The sequence below is a fragment of the Poecile atricapillus genome, chromosome 6, assembly GCF_030490865.1.
Source record: "Poecile atricapillus isolate bPoeAtr1 chromosome 6, bPoeAtr1.hap1, whole genome shotgun sequence".
Classification (NCBI taxonomy): domain Eukaryota; kingdom Metazoa; phylum Chordata; class Aves; order Passeriformes; family Paridae; genus Poecile; species Poecile atricapillus.
In genome coordinates, this window is record NC_081254.1 from 25,146,848 (window position 1) to 25,171,255 (window position 24,408).

General features: G+C 49.8%; 3 protein-coding genes across 8 annotated transcripts in view; 2 read left to right on the plus strand and 1 right to left on the minus strand.

Moving 5' to 3' along the window:
• The window catches only part of FBXW4 (F-box and WD repeat domain containing 4), a 60,689-nt gene extending 56,832 nt beyond the window's left edge, over positions 1 to 3,857 (plus strand). For 2 of the 3 annotated variants that reach the window (XM_058840952.1, XM_058840953.1), the window contains exons 6-8: positions 2,266 to 2,406; positions 2,562 to 2,703; positions 2,950 to 3,857. In XM_058840952.1, the coding sequence (XP_058696935.1) occupies positions 2,266 to 2,406; positions 2,562 to 2,703; positions 2,950 to 3,066 (400 nt within the window). In that variant the 3' untranslated portion in view covers positions 3,067 to 3,857. The remainder of the gene's footprint in view (positions 1 to 2,265; positions 2,407 to 2,561; positions 2,704 to 2,949) is intronic. The other variant, XM_058840951.1, reaches the window with a different exon arrangement.
• Positions 3,858 to 5,346: 1,489 nt separating this feature from the next.
• Positions 5,347 to 12,685, minus strand: DPCD (deleted in primary ciliary dyskinesia homolog (mouse)). 2 transcript variants are annotated; one of them, XM_058840954.1, is made up of 6 exons: positions 12,505 to 12,685; positions 12,159 to 12,239; positions 11,370 to 11,494; positions 10,448 to 10,581; positions 6,697 to 6,799; positions 5,347 to 5,549 (listed from the first exon to the last, which is right to left on the minus strand). In XM_058840954.1, exons 1-6 carry the CDS (start codon positions 12,566 to 12,568, stop codon positions 5,445 to 5,447), a joined length of 612 nt encoding a protein of 203 aa, XP_058696937.1. In that variant the 5' UTR covers positions 12,569 to 12,685; the 3' UTR covers positions 5,347 to 5,444. The 2 variants fall into 2 exon arrangements, with proteins under 2 accessions (XP_058696937.1, XP_058696938.1); XM_058840955.1 differs by lacking the exons at positions 12,159 to 12,239; positions 12,505 to 12,685 and adding an exon at positions 12,279 to 12,498 and having other exon boundaries at positions 11,370 to 11,490.
• A 258-nt stretch (positions 12,686 to 12,943) lies between these two features.
• POLL (DNA polymerase lambda) lies at positions 12,944 to 23,974 on the plus strand. Of its 3 annotated transcripts, none has more exons than XM_058840948.1 (9): positions 12,944 to 13,080; positions 13,992 to 14,135; positions 14,398 to 14,695; positions 15,282 to 15,447; positions 17,850 to 18,164; positions 18,673 to 18,846; positions 19,759 to 19,887; positions 21,747 to 21,915; positions 22,224 to 23,974. In XM_058840948.1, the coding sequence occupies exons 2-9, from the start codon at positions 14,021 to 14,023 to the stop codon at positions 22,586 to 22,588; spliced, it is 1,731 nt and encodes a 576-aa protein (XP_058696931.1). In that variant the 5' UTR covers positions 12,944 to 13,080; positions 13,992 to 14,020; the 3' UTR covers positions 22,589 to 23,974. The 3 variants fall into 3 exon arrangements, with proteins under 3 accessions (XP_058696931.1, XP_058696933.1, XP_058696932.1); XM_058840950.1 differs by having other exon boundaries at positions 14,401 to 14,695; XM_058840949.1 differs by lacking the exon at positions 12,944 to 13,080 and having other exon boundaries at positions 13,136 to 14,135.
• Positions 23,975 to 24,408: the final 434 nt, after the last annotated feature.

Below are 24,408 nucleotides of genomic sequence, written 5' to 3' on the forward strand. Positions count from 1 at the left end.
TGGGGGTAACTCCTTGCTCCTGCCTGAGCAACTGGCAGAAGACTCTGTCAGTTGGGCAGCCTGGCCCCTTATGCATCTCACATGTAGTCCAAGGATTCTTGCCTGGGAGAGCAGCTGACTCCTCATACCTCTGTTGTATGTCTTATAACTCTGGGTCATGCATACATCTTGTAGGATGAAGAAGGTTTAGCAGAAGCCTTGATAAGGGCTGTGTGCATGTCCATTTGTCCTGCTGGCTTTGCAGAATGGGAGATAGAGGGGATCTGTGTGCCTGGAAGGGCAGGGGAGTGCCAGAGCACTCATGTCCATCCATGTCTCACCCCACGGTGGATCTGAATACCTTCCTGTGTCAACCAAACCCCATTGCTCTTGCTCACGGTGATCAAACCATGAGTGCTTCAACCTCTCAACCCACAGACAGGTGCAGAATTGCTGCTAGCTTGTATTGCAAGTAACCTTCCAAGGGTTAATGTATTGTGAGAAGGTTGCAAAGGGCTGAAGCCTGGAATCCCCTCTATCCCTTGCCTGGAGAAACACAAAGTCCAATAAGCCAGCACCCCTGGATTCGTGTTGGGGGGGATTAATTCATGCACTTGATGTTAAAGCTTGTCCGAGAGGTTTGCATGGGGGGGCCATTGCTAGGGCTGGTTGGTCTCTCTAAATGGTTGCTAGGGCCCTGGCATCAAGGTCCAATGTAGCTGCCCACAGCCACGGTCACGGAGGGAATTACACAGCCACAAAGAAATTGTTATTCTACATAATCTGCTCTTTGGAGAGTGACTGTGGGGAAACAGGCTGGCCCCAGCATGCCGCCAGCTCTGTGATCATAGAAGCGTGCTGGCTGCAAAGATCGGCCAGGGCTCGCCTTCTGATCTGGGGACACCAGGGCTCGAGGCGCTAATCTGCTTTATCAGCGATTTCTCTCTCCTGACACAAAGGTGTTTACTTGTTTTAACATCTCCCAGGACTCTATTTCTCCTTTTGTGTGGTCTTTATCCCCCGACGAGGGCTTTAGCCCAGATTACAGACAGAATTAAGGCATTTGGCCGTGTGCCTCAGAACTGTGTGATGCTGGATCAAGGAGCAGAATGTAACAAAATAATGGAGGGAGATGCTGAGAGTGACCCCACTGCGGGATCTGTGCTGTTGGCTTTCAGGACTGCTTCATTGTCCTGAGAACCAGGAGGCTGTTGGAGAGGGGTGGCCATGCTGCAGAGTTTGAAAAGCAGGTGCTTCAAGTTTTATTGTGTCCAGCATTTTTGATGTAGAGAGTGTGAGGAGAAGGAAAAAAAGGAGGGTTTGCAATAGGTGGCTATTTCAAGCAGCTGGGCAGATTGTCCACTCCATTCCCAAGAGTCTGTCATGTCTGAGTATCACTGGCTGCTGCAGCAGGTGGAATGACACTGGGACAGGCTGTGCCATGCACCTGATGCAATTCCATGTGACCCAGGGAAGGGGCTCAAGCTTCTTCTTGAAGTCTGGCAGGGCACCATCCACCTGGTGAGCTGCTGGTTCTGCACATGAACAAGTAGCCGAGTGATACCACCACAAAGCACCCAGCACAGAGTTTCATTGAGATCTTGCTTTTGCTCTTTCACTGCAAGCAAGGAATTAAAAAGGAGGAAAGGGTCAAACAAAAGAGAAAAATCTACCCTTTGGAAGATCATCTGCAGAGCATCATTGGGGTGTTGCTTTTGACCTATCACATTCAGCCCCAGATATGGTGTTTGTAAGGTAGTGTAATTGGAGTGGGTTGAGAAGAACAGCCATGACAAACTGGGTTGGGAGAGTCTGATTTGCCTGTGGATCTGTGCTGTGTGTCAAGGATCCAGGGAAATGCCCCAGTGGACATTATTTTGGAGGATGGAGTATGGGACAGGATTGAATAGGTAAATGGCTCTTGCCGTTTGGAGTCTGACTAAGCTGGGAGTTGTTTCCTATGGAAGTGGAGCCATATAATTCAGAATACTGGTCACTTCTCCCAGGGAAAAGGATCCCATTCTGCTGGGGCTCAGCTGTACCTTGGCTCTTCCTCTTTCAGCCGAGACTCCTGCTGGTCACCCTTCATGACAACCTTCATGGTTAGCGGCCCAACCAGTAGCAGAAGCTGGGGGTGGGAGAGGAAAACTGTGCAGGCTTTTGTATTCCATTATATCACAGAAATGAGATCTGGAAGACTTCTGTGACACCATCTCTGCTCTGGCCAGCTGAACTGGCAGGACTTTTTGCTCTGAATGACTCTTCTCCTAATGTGTTTCATTGCAGTGGTCAGCTGTTGACCTGTTTAGGGACCGACTTCCACCGTGGAGCTGGAGTCCTGGATGTGTTCTACGAAACACCCTCCCTTCTCCTTTCTTGTGGGTATGACACCTACATCCGCTACTGGGACATACGGACCAGCACCAGGTGAGCCTGCCCTGCTTGTCTCGGGCCGAGGCAAGGCTCCTGGACTGTCCTTGTGCAGTTTCTGGGAACTCAGCTCTCACTGGATTAACTCCTTCAGGCAAAGTGGATGGAGGAGTGGAGGCTCAGCCCTGCTCTGGTTTGTGTTGCCCTTGCAGGAAGTGCGTCCAGGAGTGGGAAGAGCCCCATGACAGTGCCCTGTACTGCATAAGGAGTGATAAGAACCATATGATTGCCAGTGGCTCTTCCTACTATGGTGTGGTGCGCCTCTGGGATAAGCGGCAGACTCGGTGCCTGCAGGTGAGCACTGCTGGGAGACTGGCAGCAGCAGAGCCTCTCAGCTGTTCTCTGGCAGCCCAGTGCACGTCTCATGGGAAAAAGAAAGAGGGGCTGCTTGGCTGTCTTTGGGGCTAGTCCACCATGGCAAACCTATATGCAGGGAAAACCTGCTTTGCTCAGACATCTCAGCCTTTAGATCTGTAACACCAGCCAGCATCTTTGAGCTGACCTTGTCTCTGAAAGATTGATTGTCCTGTTCCTTTGCAGAGCTTTCACCTGTCTTCACCCACCAGCAGCCCAGTGTACTGCCTCCGTTTCAGTACCACTCACCTGTACGCTGCCCTGGCATCAGCCCTGCACGTCCTGGACTTCACTGCCTCGTGAAGGGCACCACAGCTGCTTCTGGTGACCCCAGCTCAGCAGAGCTGACACTTGGCTCAGGGAATTGCAGGGCAGGAGAGGTGAGAAAGGCCCACAAGGCTTCTGAAGGGACTTTTTTGCCTGCCAGAAAGCTACAATGAAGAGTGCACAAAGGGCCAAACTTTCTCAACCTTACCTGCCTGTTAGTGAAAATAATAGGCCAATTGTCCTTTACTCTTTTTATTTTGTGCAAGTCAGGTATTGTTTTATTAACTGTGTTCCTTTTTTTCTTTTTATCTTTCTTCCTTTTTTTTTCTCCTGTGGATACATCATTTGAGGGGCAAGTTGAGCCAGGATGCTCCATCAGCTGTGTGCTGGTCTGTTTGAGATCAGCCAGGCTATAAGCACGTGAAGCAAGACTAGGCTGCGTGTGGGCTGGACTGATTTGGTGGAAGGGAAAGGTGGCTGGAGTGAGGCCCACCTTTCTCCTTAATTTGCTGTTCTGACAGCTGCTTGTGTTGTCCTTCACAGCCAAGAGCAACAATTGAGCTAAAAGGCAGAGCCAGCCCTGCTTTCAGTGTGCCTCCCCAAGCTGGCCGTCAGGTCAGGCTGTGCACTTGGCAGGGCTGAAATGGTCATGTTTTGCTAAATAAAACTGAAAGGAAACAAAAGAGATTGTATGTTTTGTTTCAAGTTCTGAAGGGGTTGTGATGTTACCTGCTGATTGCAGAGCCTGGGTGCATGGGGAGGTTGGGCCTATTTTCAGATGCTGTATCCATGTCTAATAGATCTCTCTTTCTGGCTAGACCCTGTGACACTGCTGCATTAAGGGTGGTTCCTGGGAGTTTGGATCTCCTGTCACTTTTTCAAACAAGAATTAAAAAAGTAGGATATGTGACTCATTTGGTGCCTGCATAATGAAGCAGCAACCCAGACTAGTATGAACGCCTGGATGTGATTTTTTGGGATCCTGTAGGAACATCCAAATGAGCTCTGCTCCTTTTTGTGTTATCCTTCTAAACCTGACATGGGTCTCTTAACAACTATAGCTTTCAGCATGCTCTGTGCTGTCTGAATGGATGTGGATAATGTGCTGTGAGTAAATACAGTGGTGTCTGAGGTCTGGCCCTCCTTGGGGAAGGAAGTGTGGGAACCCTACTTAGTTGAATTTGGGTATCCTGGATAGGTAAAGAAGAGGTTTTTATCACAAACTGAGAGCACTTCTAGGGTGAACCACTCAGCATGGTGCTTTGTTAGTACATTAATTTCCACTGTTAAGAGGCTGCTTTTCCCTTGTGATGCACAAGAATTGGAGGAATATGTTTGCTGGAGCAGACTCTAAGGAATTGTCATGGTTTGAAAGCAGCCTCATCAGGGGAGCTATGCTAGGAGCCCATGAGCAGCTCACTTGAAGGTAGACTTTGTTTGGTAGCAACTGTTCAGGTATGAACGGGGATGGAACAAGATTCAGAAATCTAAGCAGGGGGGTGGCTGTTGGAGAGGAGTTGGTAAAGCAGCACTGTTGGGGTTGTCCCTGTACAGTGAGGTTTGCAATAGGCCATGTTTGTGCCTTCACAGAAGGATGGGCAGCTGCTGCTCCTTAGCCAGACAGTGGCCCAACCACTGCTTCCCCTCTGTGCCATGCAAATGGAGGCAGCTGCATGTTGGTTCCTGCGCTCTGCTCAGCCCTGTCACATTGTGGATGGCTGGCACTAAGGAAGCAGCTGCATGTCTTCCTCTTTACCCTGTTTCATAGGCTGTGCCCCCTCAGGTAAAAGCATTGATGCTGTTTGCAGAGATACCAAAGTCACCAGAGCATCCTTGTGACTGCACGGAGGAGCTGCATAACTGCACAGGAGGGAGCTGCTTCCAAACACATCCCAGGCAAGTAACGGGTGTGAGGAGGGAGTTCTTGTTTTCCAGACATTACTGCCTTCAGCAATGGTGGCAGATGGGGAATTCTCAAGGTGTCATGTTGCTCATGGAGGATGGGGACAGGGCTGCTGGTTGTCGATGGGTGTGCTTCCCTTGCATACTACAGCTTCCCACAATTCATAGAAGGATCATTCCATCCCTGAAGGTGTTCCAGGCCAGGCTAGATGGGGCTTTGAGCAGTCTGGTCTAGTGGAAGGTGTCCCTGCCCACAACAGGGAGGTTAGAACTAGATTATCTTGTGTTATCTTTCCAACACAAACCATTCAATGGTTTTATGAAATGTCTGTGTAAATGAGCAGGCCAGGCAGCAGACAGGTCAACTACCCTGCCATCTTCCTGGCCTTACAGAGATTCCTCCAAATGGCTCTATTAACAACAGAAGTCATTTTTATTAGATAAGGCAAAATAAACACCATTAAGTTGTGCCAGAGAGCTGCCCCTCACCTCAACCTCTTAGCAGCCACTGCCTACTGGGTCTTACAGTCTCCATCCCCACTGTTAGCTGCCTTTATCTTCTTCAGCTCCTTCTGCAGCTGCTCTTCTGCAGCCAGGATCTCCTTCGGCTTCTGGTACTGTAGGACAGAGAGAAATGCCCTTAAGACTTCTGAACTCCTGTTCAGCCTCTGCTCCAAGCAGACCAGCTGGGGCCTGTTGCTGCCAGCCCAGCAAGGGCCCTCCTGCCAAGGGAGGCCTTGCCATTACCAGTTGCCTCTGAAGCCCATTTAGAGAGGTGGTGCCATCAAACTAGAGACATTAGCCAAGTTCTGGAGTGCCTTTTACAGTGCAAGTAAAACTTTCCAGTTAGGTGTGGAATTGTGGCCCTCTCAACCCCTCTGGAATATTCTGGCAAGCAGATCTTTGCTGTGTTCACTAACTGTATGCTCACAAGTGTTATATATATATATATTTTAAAATATATATATATATTTATATATACATAAAATATGTTTGGCTTTTTTATAATGCAGAGAGAAGTAACAGTTGCAGTTCCTCTGTCTTCCCCTCAGAGGCCTTTCACCCAGCTGCAGCTTAGTGGTGGATGCAGGTGCTTTTTGCAAGGTTTGGCCAGTAGCAAACAGAAGCTCAGGACACAAGGTGTTCCTCTTGGCCCATTTCCTCTGCATGTGCAGTTCAGCTCTGCTGCCAGGTTTCTCACAGAGGGTGTGCCCTCTGTGTAGCTGACTTCTGCAATGAGTAAGACAAGCACCTGTTGCTCAAAAGCATCTGTCTGCTCCTTGCCACAAGGAGTGTGTGCCCATGTTGCTGGTCTCTTGCTTCCACCATGTGTGTGGAAGTGTTCCCTCTCTGACACAAAGCAGCAGATGATTATTTTTATTATTATTTTTTAAGACTGTGAGACTTCAAAGTGCAGCAAGTCCTTGGGCTCTTATGCTCTTAAACAAGAGAAATTTAGTATCACTGGGAGTGGAGGCTTGCTGTGGCCTGAGGGAGAGAATACATGGAAAATAGGGCATGACAGACACTCTTCCACCTGCATGTCACCTTGAGCAGCAAGCAGGGCCCCTCCTGCCACCTGGGATCTCTTGGCTAGTGTCAGCATGCCCACTGTAATCTGAAACTCCCACTGACTGTGTGACAGAGAAGGGGCTGCATGGGTGACCCTCAGCTCTGCCTCATTTCCCCACATGTAAGAACTTTAGCTTCTTTGTGAACATAAAGAGAAGGGCAGAGTGCTCTTCTGCGTGGTTAAAACCTCACCGTGATGATCAGGGTGTTGTTGGCATGGGTGAAGCTCAGGGCAGCTGCATCCAAGGGGAGGTGGTATCTGTCCAGATCAGGAATAGAGAACTTTTTATAGTACCTACAAATGAGAGAGGAGACAGAAATAATGAAGGTGGGGTTTCTATTCTGCCACTAGGAGTGCTGAGACACGGACTGCTGGTCTACAAAGTGTAGATGAGGACAACAGAACTCTTAGGGTTGGCAGGAGGCCCTTGTGCCATGTTGTGTGCCTGCCGGTGCCCCCAGGTTAGCAGGAGCACTAGAAACAAACCTCCAAACTGGAAACCAGACCTGGCAAAGTCCTGAAGAGCTTTGGTGTGTGACAGCAGGCTTGGTCCCTCCAGCTTGCCTGTATGTATAGTGACAATTACGATTAAAGATCAACTACTCAGCCCTACCAAAGTGTTCCTTGTCTTTTTCCCTGCTCATGGCCTCTCATTCCCTCTAAGTAGCAGCTTCCTTTAGTTTTTGTCAAAATAGTGGTCAAAGCTCTTGTGCCGTACTTTCCTCTGTGATGCATCATTTTGTGTTGCAATCCTTCCTTAAACCCCTCTTCTAAACTTCTTGGTGTACTTCCTAGGTAACTTGCTTTGTTGCACGGTGGTGCTCAGGCATATCCCTGGGCACAGATCTCCAGATGTAACTGCTCACAATCACCTAAGCCTCTGCTCTGTAGCATCTCCATGCAGCCCCCATGGTGGCTGTGGTGCTCCTCTGCACATAGAGCTCTCCTAGTCATCCCTTCCCTGGTTTCTATCCCAGTCTTCCAAAAACCTCTCACATCCAAGCAGAGGACAGAGATGTTAGATGTTTTTGCTAGCTAAGAGATTTCCTAAGACTCTGGAGCCAGAACCCTATAGACCTGTGTCTGTGTTTGCCTGAGATCATCTGTGCTTGGTATGGCTTGCCCTGCATCTACTGCCTCTCTCTGGGGCGGCACCAAATACACTGGCATGTGGTCCTGTGCCCACCCAGAAGCATGGCTGGATTTTTAGTCTCTTCCAGCACTCTTGTGGGCAGTCCTCTCCAAGGAATTGGCCTGTAGCTGGTATTGAGGTGTCTGGAGCAGAGTGGGAATAGGCAGTGGCTGCTACCCTGATTGGTGCTTCTCAGTTCAGCTGGCTCTGTGTGAGGCTTGGCCTCTCTAGCTACCTCTGCCCAAATTGCGGTTTATTTTCCAAGTCACGGTGAAAACAGCTACAAAAGCCAAATGGCTTTCCCGGTGCAGTGGGAGGAATGTACACGGCTTGTTACCGCAGGGCTCAAACCGTTCTGTGTTGTCACTGCTGTCGGTATTTGGAAAAGGTGGCAGACATGGATAATAAGGGAGATGTCAAAGGTTAAACAGCAGAGATTAGATGAACACAAAGACATGTTAAGGAAGTGTTAACTTCTTACCGATTAGACAAAAAAAAAAGCAGTACACAGAAAAAAACCACTGTTTCAAAGGGCCTTGGGAGTCATCAATGAAACAGCAGCATTCTGCTGCCCCAGGACTAAGGAGAAGGGGAGAAGAATGGCTTTGGCTGGCCTCAAACTAAAATCTGTGACAAGATCAAAGGAAACCAGATCTGCCTTGCCAACCCCTCCTCCTCCTAACATTACCACTGCCTCTCACTACAATAATTGAATCAGGTTAGGCGTTTGGGGAGGTGGCTTTCTAGGTTTGTTTTCAGAGTTCAGTTTAATGGATTTATTTTACAGCAAGAGGTTTTAAGCAAATCCCACTTGAGCAGCCCTTGCCGTGGCCAGAGGGAACAGAGTGACTGGTGGAAGTGAAGAGCTCCTGTCTGGGCTGGGGACATAGCTGATGGGTGGTTATCATAGCCGATGCAGGCTGATTCTCTGCCCTCTCCTCTCACCCCATGGCCAAGGGCAGTATTACACTCTGAGTCTGAGTCCTGGCCCGAAATCCAGAGTGTGTGTGTGAAATCACCTCTATTATTTTCCTACTGGAAACCCACTTTTTGTCAGCCCGTAGGGAAAACTGCTACTGGTATGCTGAGAATTTAGAGCTGAGCTACTCAGTAGTGACTTGGCAGCCCATGCTGTTACTTGTGCCTCTGGCTGGCGGTCAGCACAGCTCTGTTGCTCAGAAGCAGCGTGGCTGACTTCCAAGGGCTGGAGAGGCTCCGAGGCTTCCTTTCTCTCCCGTAGTGATGTGCGCTCTCTGTGGATTCCACACTGTTGTTGCTATCTTGGAATTAGTTGCTGAGTGGTGCCTTGCCCTGGCTGAGACCCAGGAGAAATGATCTAAGATATCCTGGAGCCTGTACTAAGTGTGCTAGTGCTGGTGTCTGTCCCTGCTCCCTCCTGACAGTAACGTCATTCTTGTCCTCAGTAAGGTGGCTTTCAGCTTTAATTCTAAAAGTCCTTAACTGTCAGACACAGGCCATGAGTTGCTGTTGGGTCCTCTGACACTAGTCTGTGAGAGAACAAGTGTCAGCTGCTCATAGAAGACCCCCCTGAGAGCGGTACAAAAAAGCCTGACCTCAGGTAGGGGTAAGTGAAGCCTCAGTGCTACATTGTAACTTTATGGCACCTATGCAGGAAGTTCCCACATACACAGGCAAGGAACACATACACACCACTATCACTAGGACTGGGAGTAGATAAGCCTGTCTGTGACAGTATGTGGCTGGATTTAGGATCAAGTACTCCATTACTGTCCTAGCTCCATGCATATCCACTTGTGGCTGATGGGAATCTCATTCATCTTTTGCTACATAGGTCTCCCTCCTAAAGCACCACTGTTGTGTGAATCCCTCTGTGTGCATTTAGGCCAACATCCTTCTGTATTAGAGCTGTAATTTCTTCATGTTTCTGTGCGTTAACTTCCCTCTTCCCAGCCTTCTGGTTTTGAGCCCCCAGGTATGCTGATGTGCAGAGTTCCAGCAGCTCTTTGCAGGGAGACTCGCGCGTGCCGCATCGCGAAGCCCTCGGCAGCCGAGAGGCCGCAGTTCTGTGCCGACAGCACCACCTACAGCCACTTCCATCACCTTCCCTTGTGCTCCCAAGGCTCGTTCCGTGCACTCACTTCCCAATACTACAGCCTCATCTTGATTTATCTGAGGCTGTAGATGCTCTGGGAAACACATAGTGTGTGTTTCATTTCATGTGAGGTGCCATATATTGACACACTACAAGATGTAGCTTTAAAATAATTTTCCATTTTCTTCCTCCAATCTCAAATCTGTCTTGGCAGAACACCATGGTGCTTCCTTCCCAGATTCAGTCTGTCTTTTTTGCTTGCTATCTCCAGATCATATCACTGGCATTGTGACTATAGGACGTGTTTATGCAGGGAGTCTGTCTGGGTACCCACAACTTTGCTGTCCATGTTGAATCCTGCAGCATTCCAAGATGCAGTGACTAAATCAGATGGAGAAAATGGAATGTTCTAGCCTCAAAAGGTCTGCAAGGCTCTTACTTTATTTTTCTGAGAAAGTGACATCTGACAGGGCAAGAACAGGGCAAGCACCACCCTACTGGAGCCAAGATGAGTTTGCAAGGGCCAGTGCAGAGCTTGAGAGGCCCTACTTGTAAACGTGTCTGAGGAAGTTGGGAGTGGAAATTGGGCAGCAGGATACGTGCTGCAAGGTGAGGCCCCTCAGCCTTTGCACACTAGGGACAGAAGAGGAGACAGCCCCCTGTGCAATCATAGCCTGCCCTCTGTGCCAGCCCACCCCAAGGGACTGTCAGCACTGGCAGTGCTGTCCTTACTGACTTCTTGTTGGTGGTCCGGATGACACAGCAGCGCTGCCCGTCTTCCACGGAGACACTGTAGACCTCTTTGGGGTAGGGAAGGTTACGGATCCACCACTGGAAGCTGCTCAGGGTATCCTTCCTCATGAAGATAGGCTACAGCAAACAAGTACCTTTAGCAAGGTCCCTCCAGCTGTCTCCTCCCTGTTTCCTTCCTTGCTACCTTGTGAGACTCCACATGGGAGTAGCTTCATACTAGAGCTTTAGGGAGTAACTCAAGAAGCTGTTGAGCACCACTTTCCTACAGCTAGGGCTGCTCTGCCTTTACCCTGGGCACTGCTTCCGGGAGGCTGAAAGTGTTCAGTGAGGAAGCCTTGCAATACAGGGTTACAGAGGCCTCTTCCTCACAGGCAACCAAATACTGAGCTCTGCCTGCTCTAGGAACGTGCCGGATTCAGTCCTAGCTCTGACCCAATTTGCAGTGCAGAGCTGTGCTTCTGTTTCAGGTCTATAGAAAAGCAGGTGAGAGACTAAAACAGCTGTGCCCTCAGCTAGATCTAGGGGTGTGAAGATGAAATAAGCTGTGCCCTATTAGGGAGCAGCCTGCTATGCGCTTCCTGTGCCTTTCATTTCTATCACCTGTTTTTCTATCCCCTGACTTGTCCTGGCACTGCCCTTCCTGTAACCCTGCTCTTTCAAGACAGGATAGTAGTTGGCCAGCACAACAGTACAGTTTCTTTACTTAAGGAAACTACAAATCTCTTGAAAACTCCTAAAGAACCTAAGCTGTACTTCTTTCTACTCGGTCCTGGAGTTTTGGCGTGATTTGTAGCAGAGTGCTGGGTGCATTAAAGCTGTCTCTTGGTGATTTGCACTCTAACAACTGCTGTAAGCACAAGATAAGGTAGTTTTAGATGCAGTGGTACCTGCAGACCCTTACATACATTTGAGCTGCTCTCTGTTATATGCTCTGACTCCAGTGCTCCCAGGAGCGGTGAGGTTGGCTCTCCCACTTCCACCTGCCACTTGCCGGTGCCCCCAAGGGTGTTCTTCTCTCGCCATTTTCTACCTGGGGAAGAGAGAAGAAGGGTTTTCACTCTTCTGTTCTGTAAGAACTCTGACAACTGACTGTCAAAGCTGCCCAGCACACTGAGATGATATGAATACGTGTATCTTACTTCCAGTAATTTCAACTTTGGTGTGAGTTGATCTGCTAGTTGGCCAGTTCCTAAGTCAGAAATTCTGTGCTGAATGCCTCTCTTTTTTGCTACTTGGTGCTGAAGCCATAGTGGGGTTGCAACAGGTGCTGTGCTGCAGCTGATGTGGTTTTGGACAAGAGCCATAAACAACACCTTGTTTGCGGTAGCAGAAGCCACCAAAAAGCACATTTCAGCCCTTCATGTGGTACAGAATTGGTGCCTGGCAACTGTGATGGCAATATGATCTAGTCCATCCAAGTCTGTTGTGACAGATTGATGTCTGGGGGAGATCCTGGGCTAAAGCAAGGTACACTATGCCATGAAAGTTAAGAGAACCCTGGCTGCAAGTTGAACCCTACTTCTGTCCCTGCAAAATTCTGAGCCAGACATACCTGTCTCCCAGAATAGGCTGGGACGATTTGTTCCTGACCAGGTGGTACCTCTCAACACCCCAGCGCTGAGGGTACAGACCTACTGCCCTGCTGTCCTGTCCCAAACCACGTCTGCTGGGGGCCAGCTGAGAGCACCACTTACTTATTAACTGGCCAGTCTTAATGTCGTACTCTTCGGCCATCTCCTTCCCATCCTCGAACAAGTAGTGGATCTTCCGCTTCCCTAGAGGCAAGGCAGATGGTGAGAAGCAGCGGGATACACCTAACCCTGGGTGCCGGGCTCTGTCCCACTGCTGGGGCCATATCCCATTGTCCGAGAGCCCGTCCCACAGCTCGCGTTGATGGCCTTGTGTCCTCCCCCGGGGCCCTGCCCGAGGTGCGGGGCTGTGCCCAGGAGCGCTCCCCTCCGCGCCCTCTCCCTGCAGGGCCACCCCACACTCCGCGGCGGGAGCGGGCGGGGGCTGTCCCGACCCTCGCCCCGCGGTTACCGTCCTGCACCAGCGCCGTCTTGCCAGCCGCCCGCAGCCGCTCCAGCCAGCTCGGCACCGCCATGGCGGCCGCGCCGTCGCCGCGGCAACGCGGAAACTTCCGCCCGCCGCCCGGAAGCGCTTCTGGCCCGGCCGAGCTGAGCGCGGCCCTGCCCGGGCGCGGCCTCGGCCCCGCGCTCGTTCGGGGCCCTTTCCCTCTCCGGCTGCGCCCCCCTCGGCTCCCGCCTTCCCTCGGCTCCCCCGGGCACAGCCGCGAGCTCTGGGGGGGTTGTTCTTGCCCCCGAGGTTGTGAGTGTTGCCAGCCCCAGGTTGGTGGCCTTGAAACCTTCGCGGCTTGAGGAGGCGGCCAAGGCAGGTTTGGTGCCCGGCGCGTGGGTTGTGGTTTATAGGAGTTAAAATACAGCCTGCAGAAACACACTTCCGAGCCCTGGAACGTACTTGGGCACCCAGAACCTTGGCGGGCTTTTGGTGCGGGTTTTTTCTTTATTTAATAGAAAGAATTACTATTTCCAGAGGGCTTTTTTTTTTTTTTTTTTTTGGTCAAAACGACCTGAAAACTGATACGTTTCAGCCAAGGTGAGTTTAAGAAATGTAGCAGGGTTTCTGTTCCTACTGAGCTGAACTCTCCCTCACAGAAGCAAGGGCTTGAGTCGAGCTCTGGGTTGGTCGTCAGAGGATTATGTTTAATACTCAGTTGAGAAAGTGACCGTAGCAGGAAGCCATGGCCTGATGGGACCATTTTCAGCTTTTCCAGGTTTGATAAGATAGGTTTGTGCTGGAGTGTGTGGCAGAACTTTAAGAGAAACACAGAGTGCTGCACAGAGAGGAAACTAGATTGGTGTTTTCTTAGTGCTGCAGCCACATAGAAGGGGCTCTTGGGTTATAAAGCAATTCAGGGCTTGTGTGGGCTACGGAAAAATGAGCTTCCTTGTATCCTGATAGTTCAAGCTCCAAAGTTTGCATTTGCAAGGCTTGTCATGGTAAAGCTACAGTTGTATGCATATTGAACTTGGCTAGTTAATATTTAGTAATTTGCTATTTTCAGATAAAGCCAAGTAGGGAGTTTTTCTCTTGTGGCTGTGTGAATCAGTGTTTTATCTCATAGGTGACTGGATTTCAGCCCTGGCAGGAGAAGTGTTTTCCTCTTCGGAATGTGCTTAAGAAATACCTGCAAAGTAAAGTTGCTTCTTTAGGCTGAGCAGATAGGAGCTGCAAAATGTTAAAGCAGTTGAATGCTTTCCATTGTAAGAACTCAGTTGTAGAGGTTTCTAAGACATTAAGGCAGGGTTCAGTTAAGTGACTTTCTGACTTTGGTTTTTCTGACCTTGTGGGCTGCAGTTCTTCTGGTTGCCTTCCTCAGGCTGAGCATTTTTTGAAGGCAACAACAGAAAACTTCAGAACAGCAAAGACAGTGAGCAACGTTAGTGAATCTTGAGTTGTGATTAGGTAAGATTTAAACAACCTTGCTCTTTTTTATTTGTATTTAGCAATTGCTGCTAACCTTCCCACCAGGCCTATGGAGCCACAAGGGATTGTAAAAGCCTTTCCCAAGAGGAAGAAGGTGAGGGATGACTCAGGAAAAAGCATCCCTACAAAGATCCTGAAAGAGGAGGGAACAGAGATACCTGACGGTAAGTCCTGTGTCCTGTGTAATGTAGGATATAATACTTATACCCAGCATGTTAACTGCAATTGCTGTTCCCCAAAGGCTTTTTCTGCCCCTAAGTGTGTTTTCTGTAGAGGTTATGGCCACCTTGGTTTGGTGTGTCCAGCTGGAGCCCCCCAAAGACTGCCTGCCAGGGCTGGTGCCATCAAGTCCTGTGTGAGAGATGTAGCCCTGCTGGGCTGAGGTACTTTCTTGTCACTGTGTCCCTGCTCCTATGCTTTCCTCAGCAGAGTGGCTGAAACCAGTCATTGCCTACGTGCTGCAAGCCGGCATTGGCCAGGCCAGGGCTGAGATCTTCCACAGGCAGATTGTCCAGAACGGGGGTGTTGTACACAGCCAGCTCTCCTCGGAGGTGACACACGTCATTGTGGCTGAGGACATGGACTGTGATCGCGCCTTTCGGCTCCTCAGATTAACCAAGCTGCGCCCAGGGCTGCAGCTGGTGAAGGCATCCTGGCTTAGTGCTTGCATTAGAGACCAGAAGCTGCTGAGTACTGCTGGCTATGGCATCTTTATCCCTCACAGGTATGTAAATGCCACACTGCCTTTCCTCCATCCTAAACTGAACAGCACTAAAATTTGACCTCTGCGCAACTCCTTGCAGCTCCTGTGAGCATGACTCCATGTTCTCTGTGGTAGCAAAAAAAGTAATAGGGCCCAGAAGTACTACCAGAAGTCCTGTCACTTGCTGCAGGTGCTAAAGGCACCTCTTTTGATCTTTCTGTGATAACAAGATATCTCTTAAAAATACTGAGGCTCAAGTACTGTTTCTTACTTACTGCAGATGAAAGGTAGAGAGAAACTGGCAACTAGGAACAAGAAGAAATTAAAAATGGAGCAGCAGGCATGGGTTAGGATCAAAATGTTTTGGCAAAGTTTTGGAAGGAGAGTCTAAGAATGAGGTAGGTAGGAGTGGAAGTTGCAGGTCAGCAAGGTAGATGTTAACTGGGGAGTTGAACTAAAACCAGAGTAATTAATTTGCGATCTGAGAGAGTACAATTCATATGGGTTATTTGGTCCATCCCAAAACATGCAAAAGGATTTCTTGGTGAAACTTTCAGAGGCTGAGAAGTCCTCCTTCTCCTATACTGAGACATGTGATCCATGGCAGGTACCTAGAGGACGAAGAATTCCAGAAAGAACAGCAACAGATCCTGGAGAGAGAAAAAATTCAGCCCCCAGCAGAGGAGGTAGCAGTGAAACTGAATACTGAATCACAGGTGGAGGATTCCTCACAGCAAGGCTTGGGCACCCTTGGACAGCAGCAACTGGCTGAGGTGAGGCTTTTCTGCACAGATCCATCTCCTTGTGAACAGATCCTGCATGCTGCTTTTCCTGGCTAAGAGCATCCCTAGGATGTATCCTAAGGGATACAGTGTGAGATTTTCTCAGAGAATGGAAGGTGTTTGGATGTTTCAGTGATCCAGACTCAGGCTGTGGACATGGTTACTGCTTCTCTTTGTCCTTTTTAGGTGTTAAGAATAGAAACAACACCCCTAAATTTTTGTTCCCATCAGAACATTTCCAGCTGAAGTAGTCCTGGTGCTATCAGACCAAGGCTCACTGTGGTGATATTCACGTGGATCAGATTGCTACCAGAAGGATTGTGGAGGTGTTCTTAAAATATCTGTGTTGCGTTATTAGTAGCTTCTGCTGTGAATCAACTTCTCTGGCCTGCTGTTATCTTTCCTTCCTTTCTGTGTATATTTGCTCAAATTTGCTGAATTCTTCTTGGGCATTGGTGTCATTCAAATCTCTCTGTAGCGAAGTTACCATAAACATCCCCAGCAGCTGCCTCGTATTGCTGGCATCTGTTTTGCTACACAGTCCAAAATTTTGTTGCCCAAACCTTGCAATTACTCTCTACCTGGCAGCTCACTGAGGGCTCAAAAGCCACAGTTGTAGATATTTCAGTAAAAGCTCTTGTCCCAAGCTTAGGTCTGTGCGACTTGGGGAGGAGTGGGATATGCTTTAAAGACAATACGAACCACTTGAGACCCAGCTACAACAATAAAGCTGAAACTTAGTTTAGAAGTACCTTTCAAGCACTGAGTCTTTTCTAGCTTGGGTAGATGTTTTTTCTCTGGGAGATGATGGGTGTGCCAGTGTTTATTACTAAACAAAAGCTGATCTGGGAATTCTGCCTTTGGATTTAAACTTCTGTGAGGAAAGCCTGTTACCAGTCAGACTAGCAATCACTTTTTGACTGGCATCCAGATGCAGTAGGTCTCTGCAAGGCAGCCTCTGTAAGCAGTGCCAGTTACTCTCTGTGAACGCAGAGCTGTCACCCCAGGCTGCCTCCCTCCCTCTCAAGTAGCCTATCGCTACTAGTTGGTTTTGCACATTTGGTTGTAAAGAGTCCATCAGCTTTGCTGACAAAGTGTAGAGAGTCAGAGGTTTAAGGGCTGTTTCACCTCTGTGACACTGCTGGCCAAGAGGATGGGAATTGCTTCCAGCTCCAGTGTTCTCTGCATTGTGATTGGATAGTGTGCTCCTTTATATGCTTTTAAGGGGCTTACTGACTTATCTGAGCCCTCTGAGGCTTTGCTGCCCTTAGAGAGAGCAGCATCTCAAGGGAGTTGCATTTCAAGGCAAATTAAACTGATTAAGTCTATGAAACCCTCAATCTCGCCCGGTTTTCAGAGTAATAAAACAAGACTGCAAAACACATCCCATCTATGTGTCTCCAGACCTCCTGCCTCCTCAGCCAGCAGAACCAGAGGCTGTAAGGATGTGGCTCTGACTTAGGCTGACACTGCAGAAACTCAGAACATGGTGTGCTGCATGTAATTGCTGGACTGATCCCAAACAACCCTGAATCACTCAGAGTTTCTTCCACAACACAGAAGCTCTTGGATCTTCATAGACTCCTGTGTTTATACATCAGGGGAGATGGGGACCCCAGTGAGCAAAGCAGTCTACAAAGCCCCTGTGCGGCTTTCCACTCCTATCCCCTTTTGTTCATTACCTGAAGCTGAGGCTCATTGTTTCTTAAGTCTACACAGAGGCATCCTAATGCTGAGGGTATCAGCAAATGCATACATTGGTTCTTTCTTCTGTCACTGAGGAATGTGGAGTCCTTTGTGTCATTCCTTCCTCCCCCTTTTCTTTTGCAGATAGCCATGGGGAAAATGAGGGGGTTTTAATTTACTACTCTGTTAAGATTTTGTGTCTGTAAACTGAAAACAAAGTTCAGTGCCTATCTGCTGTCATCTGCATCATGGGGTAGAAGTTGCTGAGTCTGAATGTGAGAGATGTGCCTGTGCTGCCACCAGATGAGCTAAAAGTTTCCCAGTGGGAGTAGGGAGTCAAGATCTCTGCCAGCCAGGGATTTTGGCACTGTCATACATTGCTGCTGGCAGCAGTTGCACACGTACTTACTCAGTGTCTTACCTCAGTTAGTGGCTTGGCTGTAGGAGGGGGCTATGTGCTTGAATCACAGGTAGGCAGCAGTTTAGTCTCCTGTGCCGTGTGAGATGTGCATGTGTTGCTTGAGGTGTGAGGAACTGTGGTGTGCATATAACCAGCCATTTCCAGAGGTGGCAATTGGAGCGTGGCATGCCCGAGAGGGAGGGTGGTTAGTGCTCTGGCTTCCTAATCTCAGAAATAGCTTGTGCCAAGGGGATTTATGAGGCATGCACTTATTCTCACATGGCTGCTTTCTGATCTTTCCCTGAAGAAATACTCTAATGATGAAGACAGTGAAGGAGAAGATGCTGGTGTCACCCAGGGAGACCTGGAAGCATTGATTTCTGGCCGCTACCCTGTGAAATCATCAGAGGAGATCAAGGACACAGTGGCCCAGCCTCCCAGCAAGTGGGTTTGTGCCCAGTCTTCCAACACCAAGAAGGAAAATCACAACCAGTGCATCACAGAGAAGCTGGAAGTGCTGGCAAAGGCTTACTCTGTCCAGGGGGACAAGTGGAGAGCTCTGGGCTACTCCAAAGCAATCAATGCACTCAAAAGCTACCACAAACCAGTCACCTCCTACCAGGTAAAACAGCTCCCCAGGGGGGTGGAGCAGGGAGATAGACCTTTCATGGAAGTTGTACAGCAAGTGGAAGTTGAGATTTATTGACCATACACAGTGTTTGCAGAGCAGCAGAAAGATGGAATCTGAGCCTTTTAGGGCCAGATCTGAACACTTAAAAGATAAATGCCTTCCTTAGACACAATGCAGGGACATTTTCACCTTGTCCTTCATCAACAGCATCTGGCCACCGATAGTGATAACATGTAAAGCTAACTGGATATGAGCCTTAGGGGCTGTGGCAGTCCAGTATGTTCATGTTTCAGTCCCATTTTGCAGGCTTGTCCTTTTTCACTTGAGTTGGTCAACCAAGGTAAGCCTGAGCTACAAGAGGAGACCATCGGGCAGAACTAGTCCTGCCACTTACCCTTTACTCATCAAATGACTAACCAGGCTCTCAGTCAGTAGCAGCTCCCCAGCTGCTATGTCTGTGATCTTTGCTTTTCCAGTAGCAGCTCTGGTTTCTTTCTAGGAAGCCTGTAAAATCCCTGGGATTGGGAAGCGGATGGCAGAGAAGATCCTGGAGATCTTGGAGAGTGGGCACCTGCGCAAACTGGATCACATCAGTGAGAGTGTCCCTGTGCTGGAGTTATTTTCCAACATCTGGGGAGCAGGGGTCAAGACAGCTCAGATGTGGTACCAGCAGGTAAGTTCAATTCCTTACACAAGAGGCTCTCAGGTTATGGTTTGAAGACTGCTGCTGAGTGTAGAATTACTTTCACAAGTAGTTTTTAATTGCTGATATCTACAGGTAAGATTGAAATCTTTTTTTTGGGAGGAGCTATGAGGTTTTATCCAATTATGTCTCAGCACCCAGCTGAGACTTCGATTGTGGTGAGGCAGGTAAAGGACAAAGATGTGGAGAGGGGAAATGGGAGACACGCTGCCTCTGCTCTAGCATCACTTCTTGGAGCTTATGACATACTAGTCATGGCAGTGATGTTGCTAAGAAGCCAGGCTTGAATCAGGGCATCTTGTCCATGGAAACTCCTGATGCAATTGCTGGCTGTTTGCCTGTAGCTGTCAGAGCAGCCATCCATCTTCTCTGGAGGTTATAAAAATGAGGTTGAAATAATTGTGCCAACAGGAACAGCCCAGCTCACTGGGTGGGTTCCTTCTTTAAAAGCAGTTTGTCTCCTGAGCACAAGCTAATGAAGCCTGGTTTCCTGTAGAGTTTGGTTTGTGACTGGTTTCTTGGCTGTCTTAAAAACACATTTGTGTTCATGTTGTCTGCTTTCCCTCACTGGGATGTTTTGGGTGTTGTACCTTTACCTGCATTACATGGTTTCCTTCAGGGTGTAGGGACACCATGCCTTAAGAGCAGTAGCCTCCTGTTAGAGGAGGGGTGGAGATTGGAGGTGTGCATGGATAGTGGGATTGCCTAAATCCCTTCTTTTAGGAACCAGGCCCTAAAGTGTTCTCTACATGTGATCTTAGAAGCTGTGACTTGGCCTGAACTTGAAACAGGCTAAATACAATCTCCCCAAATCTTGACGGAAAGTATGCGAAGAGCAAAGTCTTGGCAGATGTCTGAATATCAGCGCGTGGTCTGCACTAGGGTTTCCGGACACTGGATGACATCCGCACCAAGGCCACTCTGACCAGCCAGCAGGCTGTGGGGCTGAAGCACTACACGGATTTCCTGGAGCGCATGCCTCGGGAGGAAGCTGCAGAAATAGAGCAGACGGTGAGTACCTTGGCCCCAGGCCCTCAGAGTGCAGTACCTGCTGGGACATGACAGGAAGGTACATGCTGTGAAAATAGCCCTCATGTTATAGCTGAGCTCTTCAGCCTCTCCTCTGAGTGGAGTCAGTGCTTGAGGGACCCTTTTTGGGCATGAGCACACAAGGCCCCTACCTTGCCTCATAAGAAAGTTCAGTCTGAGTGCCTGGCAAGGAAGAGGATACTTCACAGGGGTCAGTTCTACACACTGCTTTTGAAGAAGGCTGCATATGGCATGGTGGGATAAGCAGGTTTCCCGCTCTGCTTTCTTGCCTCTCATCATGTCTGGAATGTCTGTTTTCAGCTGAGGTGTCCCTGGTGCTCCAGCTTCAAAGGAAGCTGTGAGCACCTTATGATCTAGTTGTCAGTTAGAGAACAGAGGGTGGATATCCTTGGTGGAAGCAAAGGGGATCCAGGTTGCAAACGAGTGCTGCTTGCTCTAGTATGCTGTGGCACTCCATGACTATGGAGTGCTAAGCCAGTGTACCCTAATGTGAGCAGAGAGCCTGGGGGACATACTGTCATTGCTACCCCTGTGCTCTCCAATCACCATGGAAGCAGCAGCAAGTGTGACCCTGTCACTCGGCCACAGGGCCTGGTCGTGAAGAATACCCTCCTGCCAGGCTCCTGCTGGGGTGTCAGTCCTGTGTGCCGGATTAGCCATTTTGGCGGTGAGTGGTCCCTTTCCCAGGCAGGCTGGGCTGAGGAGCTGGCTCTTGGGAGTGGGTCTATTGTTATCTTGATGGGATTACTGTGCTTCCCTCCATACACACGCACACACCTCTGATCCAGGCCCAGGAGAGAGAATGAGGGATTAGTCACTGTCTGTGCTGCCTGTCACAGTGAGATCTGAGGAGCTTTTAGGCTCTCGGGTGGGGCTGGAAGTTTTTCTAGAAATCTTCATTTAAAGCCAGAGGGGGGGAAAAAACACCAGAGGAGGGCTTGCTCCGCATGAGAAAGGCTTGTGGCTTCTTGGAGCACCTTTGGGGCAAAGGTTAATGGGTTTATCTCTTGCTAATGAAGGATGATCCCCAAGAGTGACAAGGGGCTGTGGGCACAGACACTGCCTTGCTGAACCCCAGCCTCTGTGATGGCCCCATCACTGGGAATTGCTGAGCCACTCATTATTTGCTGCCAGCAGGGTGATTGGCACAATCAGACCAAGAATACATAAGGCCTGTCAGGGACTTGGGAGCCTTTCTTAAACATGTAATGGATGAAGCCATCAGGGTTAGCACTGTCTGCACGAAACAGGAGCTGGGGTCCAGCCTCGAGAAGACTATAATAGGGGAAATTCTGATTATGTGTTTGATTGCTGGCAGCAGCATGTTGGCATCCCTTTGGTCTAAAGTGCTGGGACAATTGTGCTTTTTCTGGGTCAGGAAGCCCAGATCTCCTACAGAGGCAGAGCTTCTTGCAGGAGTGAACTCTAAGGGGTACTCACATATTTTCTGCTGTGTTGAGTCCTGCTGGGGAGACTTCATGAGCTCATCCCTGTTTTTGAAACATGGCCTGTGACCCTCACCTGTTGAGCTGATTCCCTTTGTGGGCAGAGCTGGTGAGCCTTGTGCTTGTCAGCTGAAAAACCTCTATGGTGTGGCATTGTGCAGGGTGTTTGCAGGACTGGGTGGAGGCCACTCTGGCTCACTCCTCCCCTGACACCAGGCCAGCCTTCTTTGTGGGACAGTGTACCATGCCTGCCAAGTGTATGGGAGACTTTGGAGATGCAGGACAGACCTCAAGGCAAGCACGAGATCCTTTGCTGCTCTCATGGGAAGGGCATGAAGAGGCTGGTCTCTGACTCCTCATCCCTCTTTCTTGAAGGTCAGACAAGCTGCCCTGGCCCTGAAACCTGGCCTTGTGTGTGTTGCCTGTGGCTCCTACCGTCGGGGGAAGGCCACCTGTGGGGATGTGGATGTGCTGGTCACTCACCCAGATGGGCAGTCTCACCGTGGGGTGTTCAGCAAGCTGCTCAACAGCCTCCACAGGAGTGGTAAGAGAATGGGGAAGCTGCTCTTAGAATGGCCAAGGCAAAGGGGCAATGAGGTGGATGGCATTCATTGAAGGATAGGTGATCACTTCTCCCAAGGATGGGACATCTGGTTAGTCCTTAAAATTACTGCCCCTGCACCTGGCTTAGCTGTAGTGTTAAGGAGGGAGTATTGCTGCAGCTCAGCATGTTATCCCTGGGGTCCCACAGCTCGTTATGAGTCATCTATGCTTCTCTCTGGGCAGTGGGGAGTTCAGTGTGGAGGTGTCTGTCTATCATCCAGCTCCTCTTGGCCTGTTCTCTCTCCCCAGGCTTCCTTACAGATGACCTGGTGAGTCAGGAGGACAATGGTGATCAACAGAAGTACCTGGGCGTGTGCCGCCTGCCCGGGCCAGCGCAGCGTCACCGCAGGCTCGACATCATTGTGGTGCCGTACCGGGAGTTCGCCTGTGCCCTGCTCTACTTCACAGGCTCGGCTCACTTCAACCGCTCCATGCGTGCCCTGGCCAAGACCAAGGGCATGAGCCTGTCGGAGCACGCGCTCAGCTCGGCCGTGGTGCGAGGCCCTGGGGGTGCCAAGGTGTCATCTGGCCATACTCTGCCCACTCCCACCGAGAGAGATGTCTTCATTCAGCTGGGGCTGCCTTACCGGGAGCCCTCTGAACGGGACTGGTGATGCTTGGTTGTCACCCTGGGCTTGCTGCTGTGCTGTTGTTTTGAAGGATCTGATTTCCCCAATGGTGGAAAGGCTCTGTGGTGCCTGCAGGCTGAGGAACATATCGCAGCAAACTCTGGGACTCCCTTGCAAGTGTGAGGCTGGCTGCTGGGCAGAGCTCTGTGGCTTCCTCAGCAGAGGCTGTGGGCTGGAACCACGCTGGAAATGCTGTCTTGGTGTGGTTTCCAAAAGGGCTCATTGCCCAGCAGCTACCTGGCCCTGCTGTCCCCATCTTTGGAAGACTGGGCTGCAGAACCTTGTGATCCAGGCCCTGACAGTGCTTGGGAGCAAGGGAAGTGGAATTCCTCTTGTATCTGAGCACTGATACTCCGAATATATGAACACTGATACTTCCTCTGTATCTGAGCACTGAGACTCCGAAATTTCTGTTCTGAGCTGTGAATGAAGGTAGCAGAGGTCTAGCTTGGTTCTGTGACAGGCCTTCCTCCTCACTTCTGCTGGCAGCTGCTACTGCAGGAGTCTCGATGGGTTAACCTATGCTGCTGCTGTGTCCTTCAGTCTGAGCTGATGTGTCCTTTGATGGGTCCCATTGCACAGGGCCAGGCTGCCGTGACTGCTCCCAACCTTATGTTGTGAGGATCCTCCAGATTTACTGAGAGTCCTGGTCTGCCTCAAGAGCTCCTTTCTTTTCAGTGCAGGAGCAGGGCAGAGCTTGCAGCTTGGGGAGCTGTGCTCAGGAAGGGTTTGAATGTAATGGCACTGAACGTAATCCTGCAGGGCTGTGTGTCTGTCTGTAGGAGGCATGGATACAGAAACACAAGGAGACAGTTAAGTTCTAATTGTGCCAAAGCAAAGCTTTTTCCCTTTTCTTTTGTTTGGAAGCCATGGAGCCATCTGGTCTTTGATCAGGGAAAGTGTGTGTGTTTGTGTATACATGTGCATGTGGCTGGTCCCACCAGTTCCATGGGAGTGAATTTTATTTCTCAGGAAACCTCGACTATTTTATATTGTGGAGATGAATTTCCCAGAGACATTGAGTGCTCTGTTACAGGTATTGCAGTGGTTGCTCCTGGCAGAGGTGCCATGGTGGGCATTTCTGTACCAGGACCCTGGGGCTCTTGCTCCCTTGTGGGGGATCTAGCCCTGTCATGTACAGTGACAAAGCTGCATGTTTGCTGCTAGGGCAGGCACAAACCAGGTGGGTTTGCACATTTCCTGTGGCTGCTGGGCACCAGCAGGGCTGGGGCTTTGCTGAGGTGGCCCAGACCCCAGCAGTGACATTTGTCAGCCGAGCCTTTATGCTGGACACCTGAGGGAAATTAATGTCTTTTGGCATGTCTTGGTGCTTTGAAATTTGAAGTGTAATAAATAAATCCCTTCTCTTTGCCCTTGGTATCTGTCTTTTTCCTCTCTGTACTGTGACTGTTGGGACTTTCTCGTGTGGCTTACCAGGAGCTCCTCCTGTGCTGGCCCATTTCCCTAGTTTCAGTGGAGGTGGAGACCATGCAGTGCAGATCAGCACATTGTTGGAGCAGCACTTCTGGCTCTCAGGGCAGGGAGTTGCTGGCCACCATCCTCCCTACCATCCTCTGTCATGGCATCCAGCTGGCCATGTGGCTGAGCTGGGATTGGCTGTTCCCAGAGAAAGGAGCGATTCTTGAGCTCTGAACCTTGGGTTGAGCTCTTTCTTCAAGTGTGGAGTCAGGAAAGGATTGCTCTCAGATCTTCCATGTGCATAAAACAGTAGGGCACATGGGAGCTGGCTGCTGTTCTGTCTCTTGGAACACAGCTCAGAGTCTTGAGCATGGAAATAAATGCTT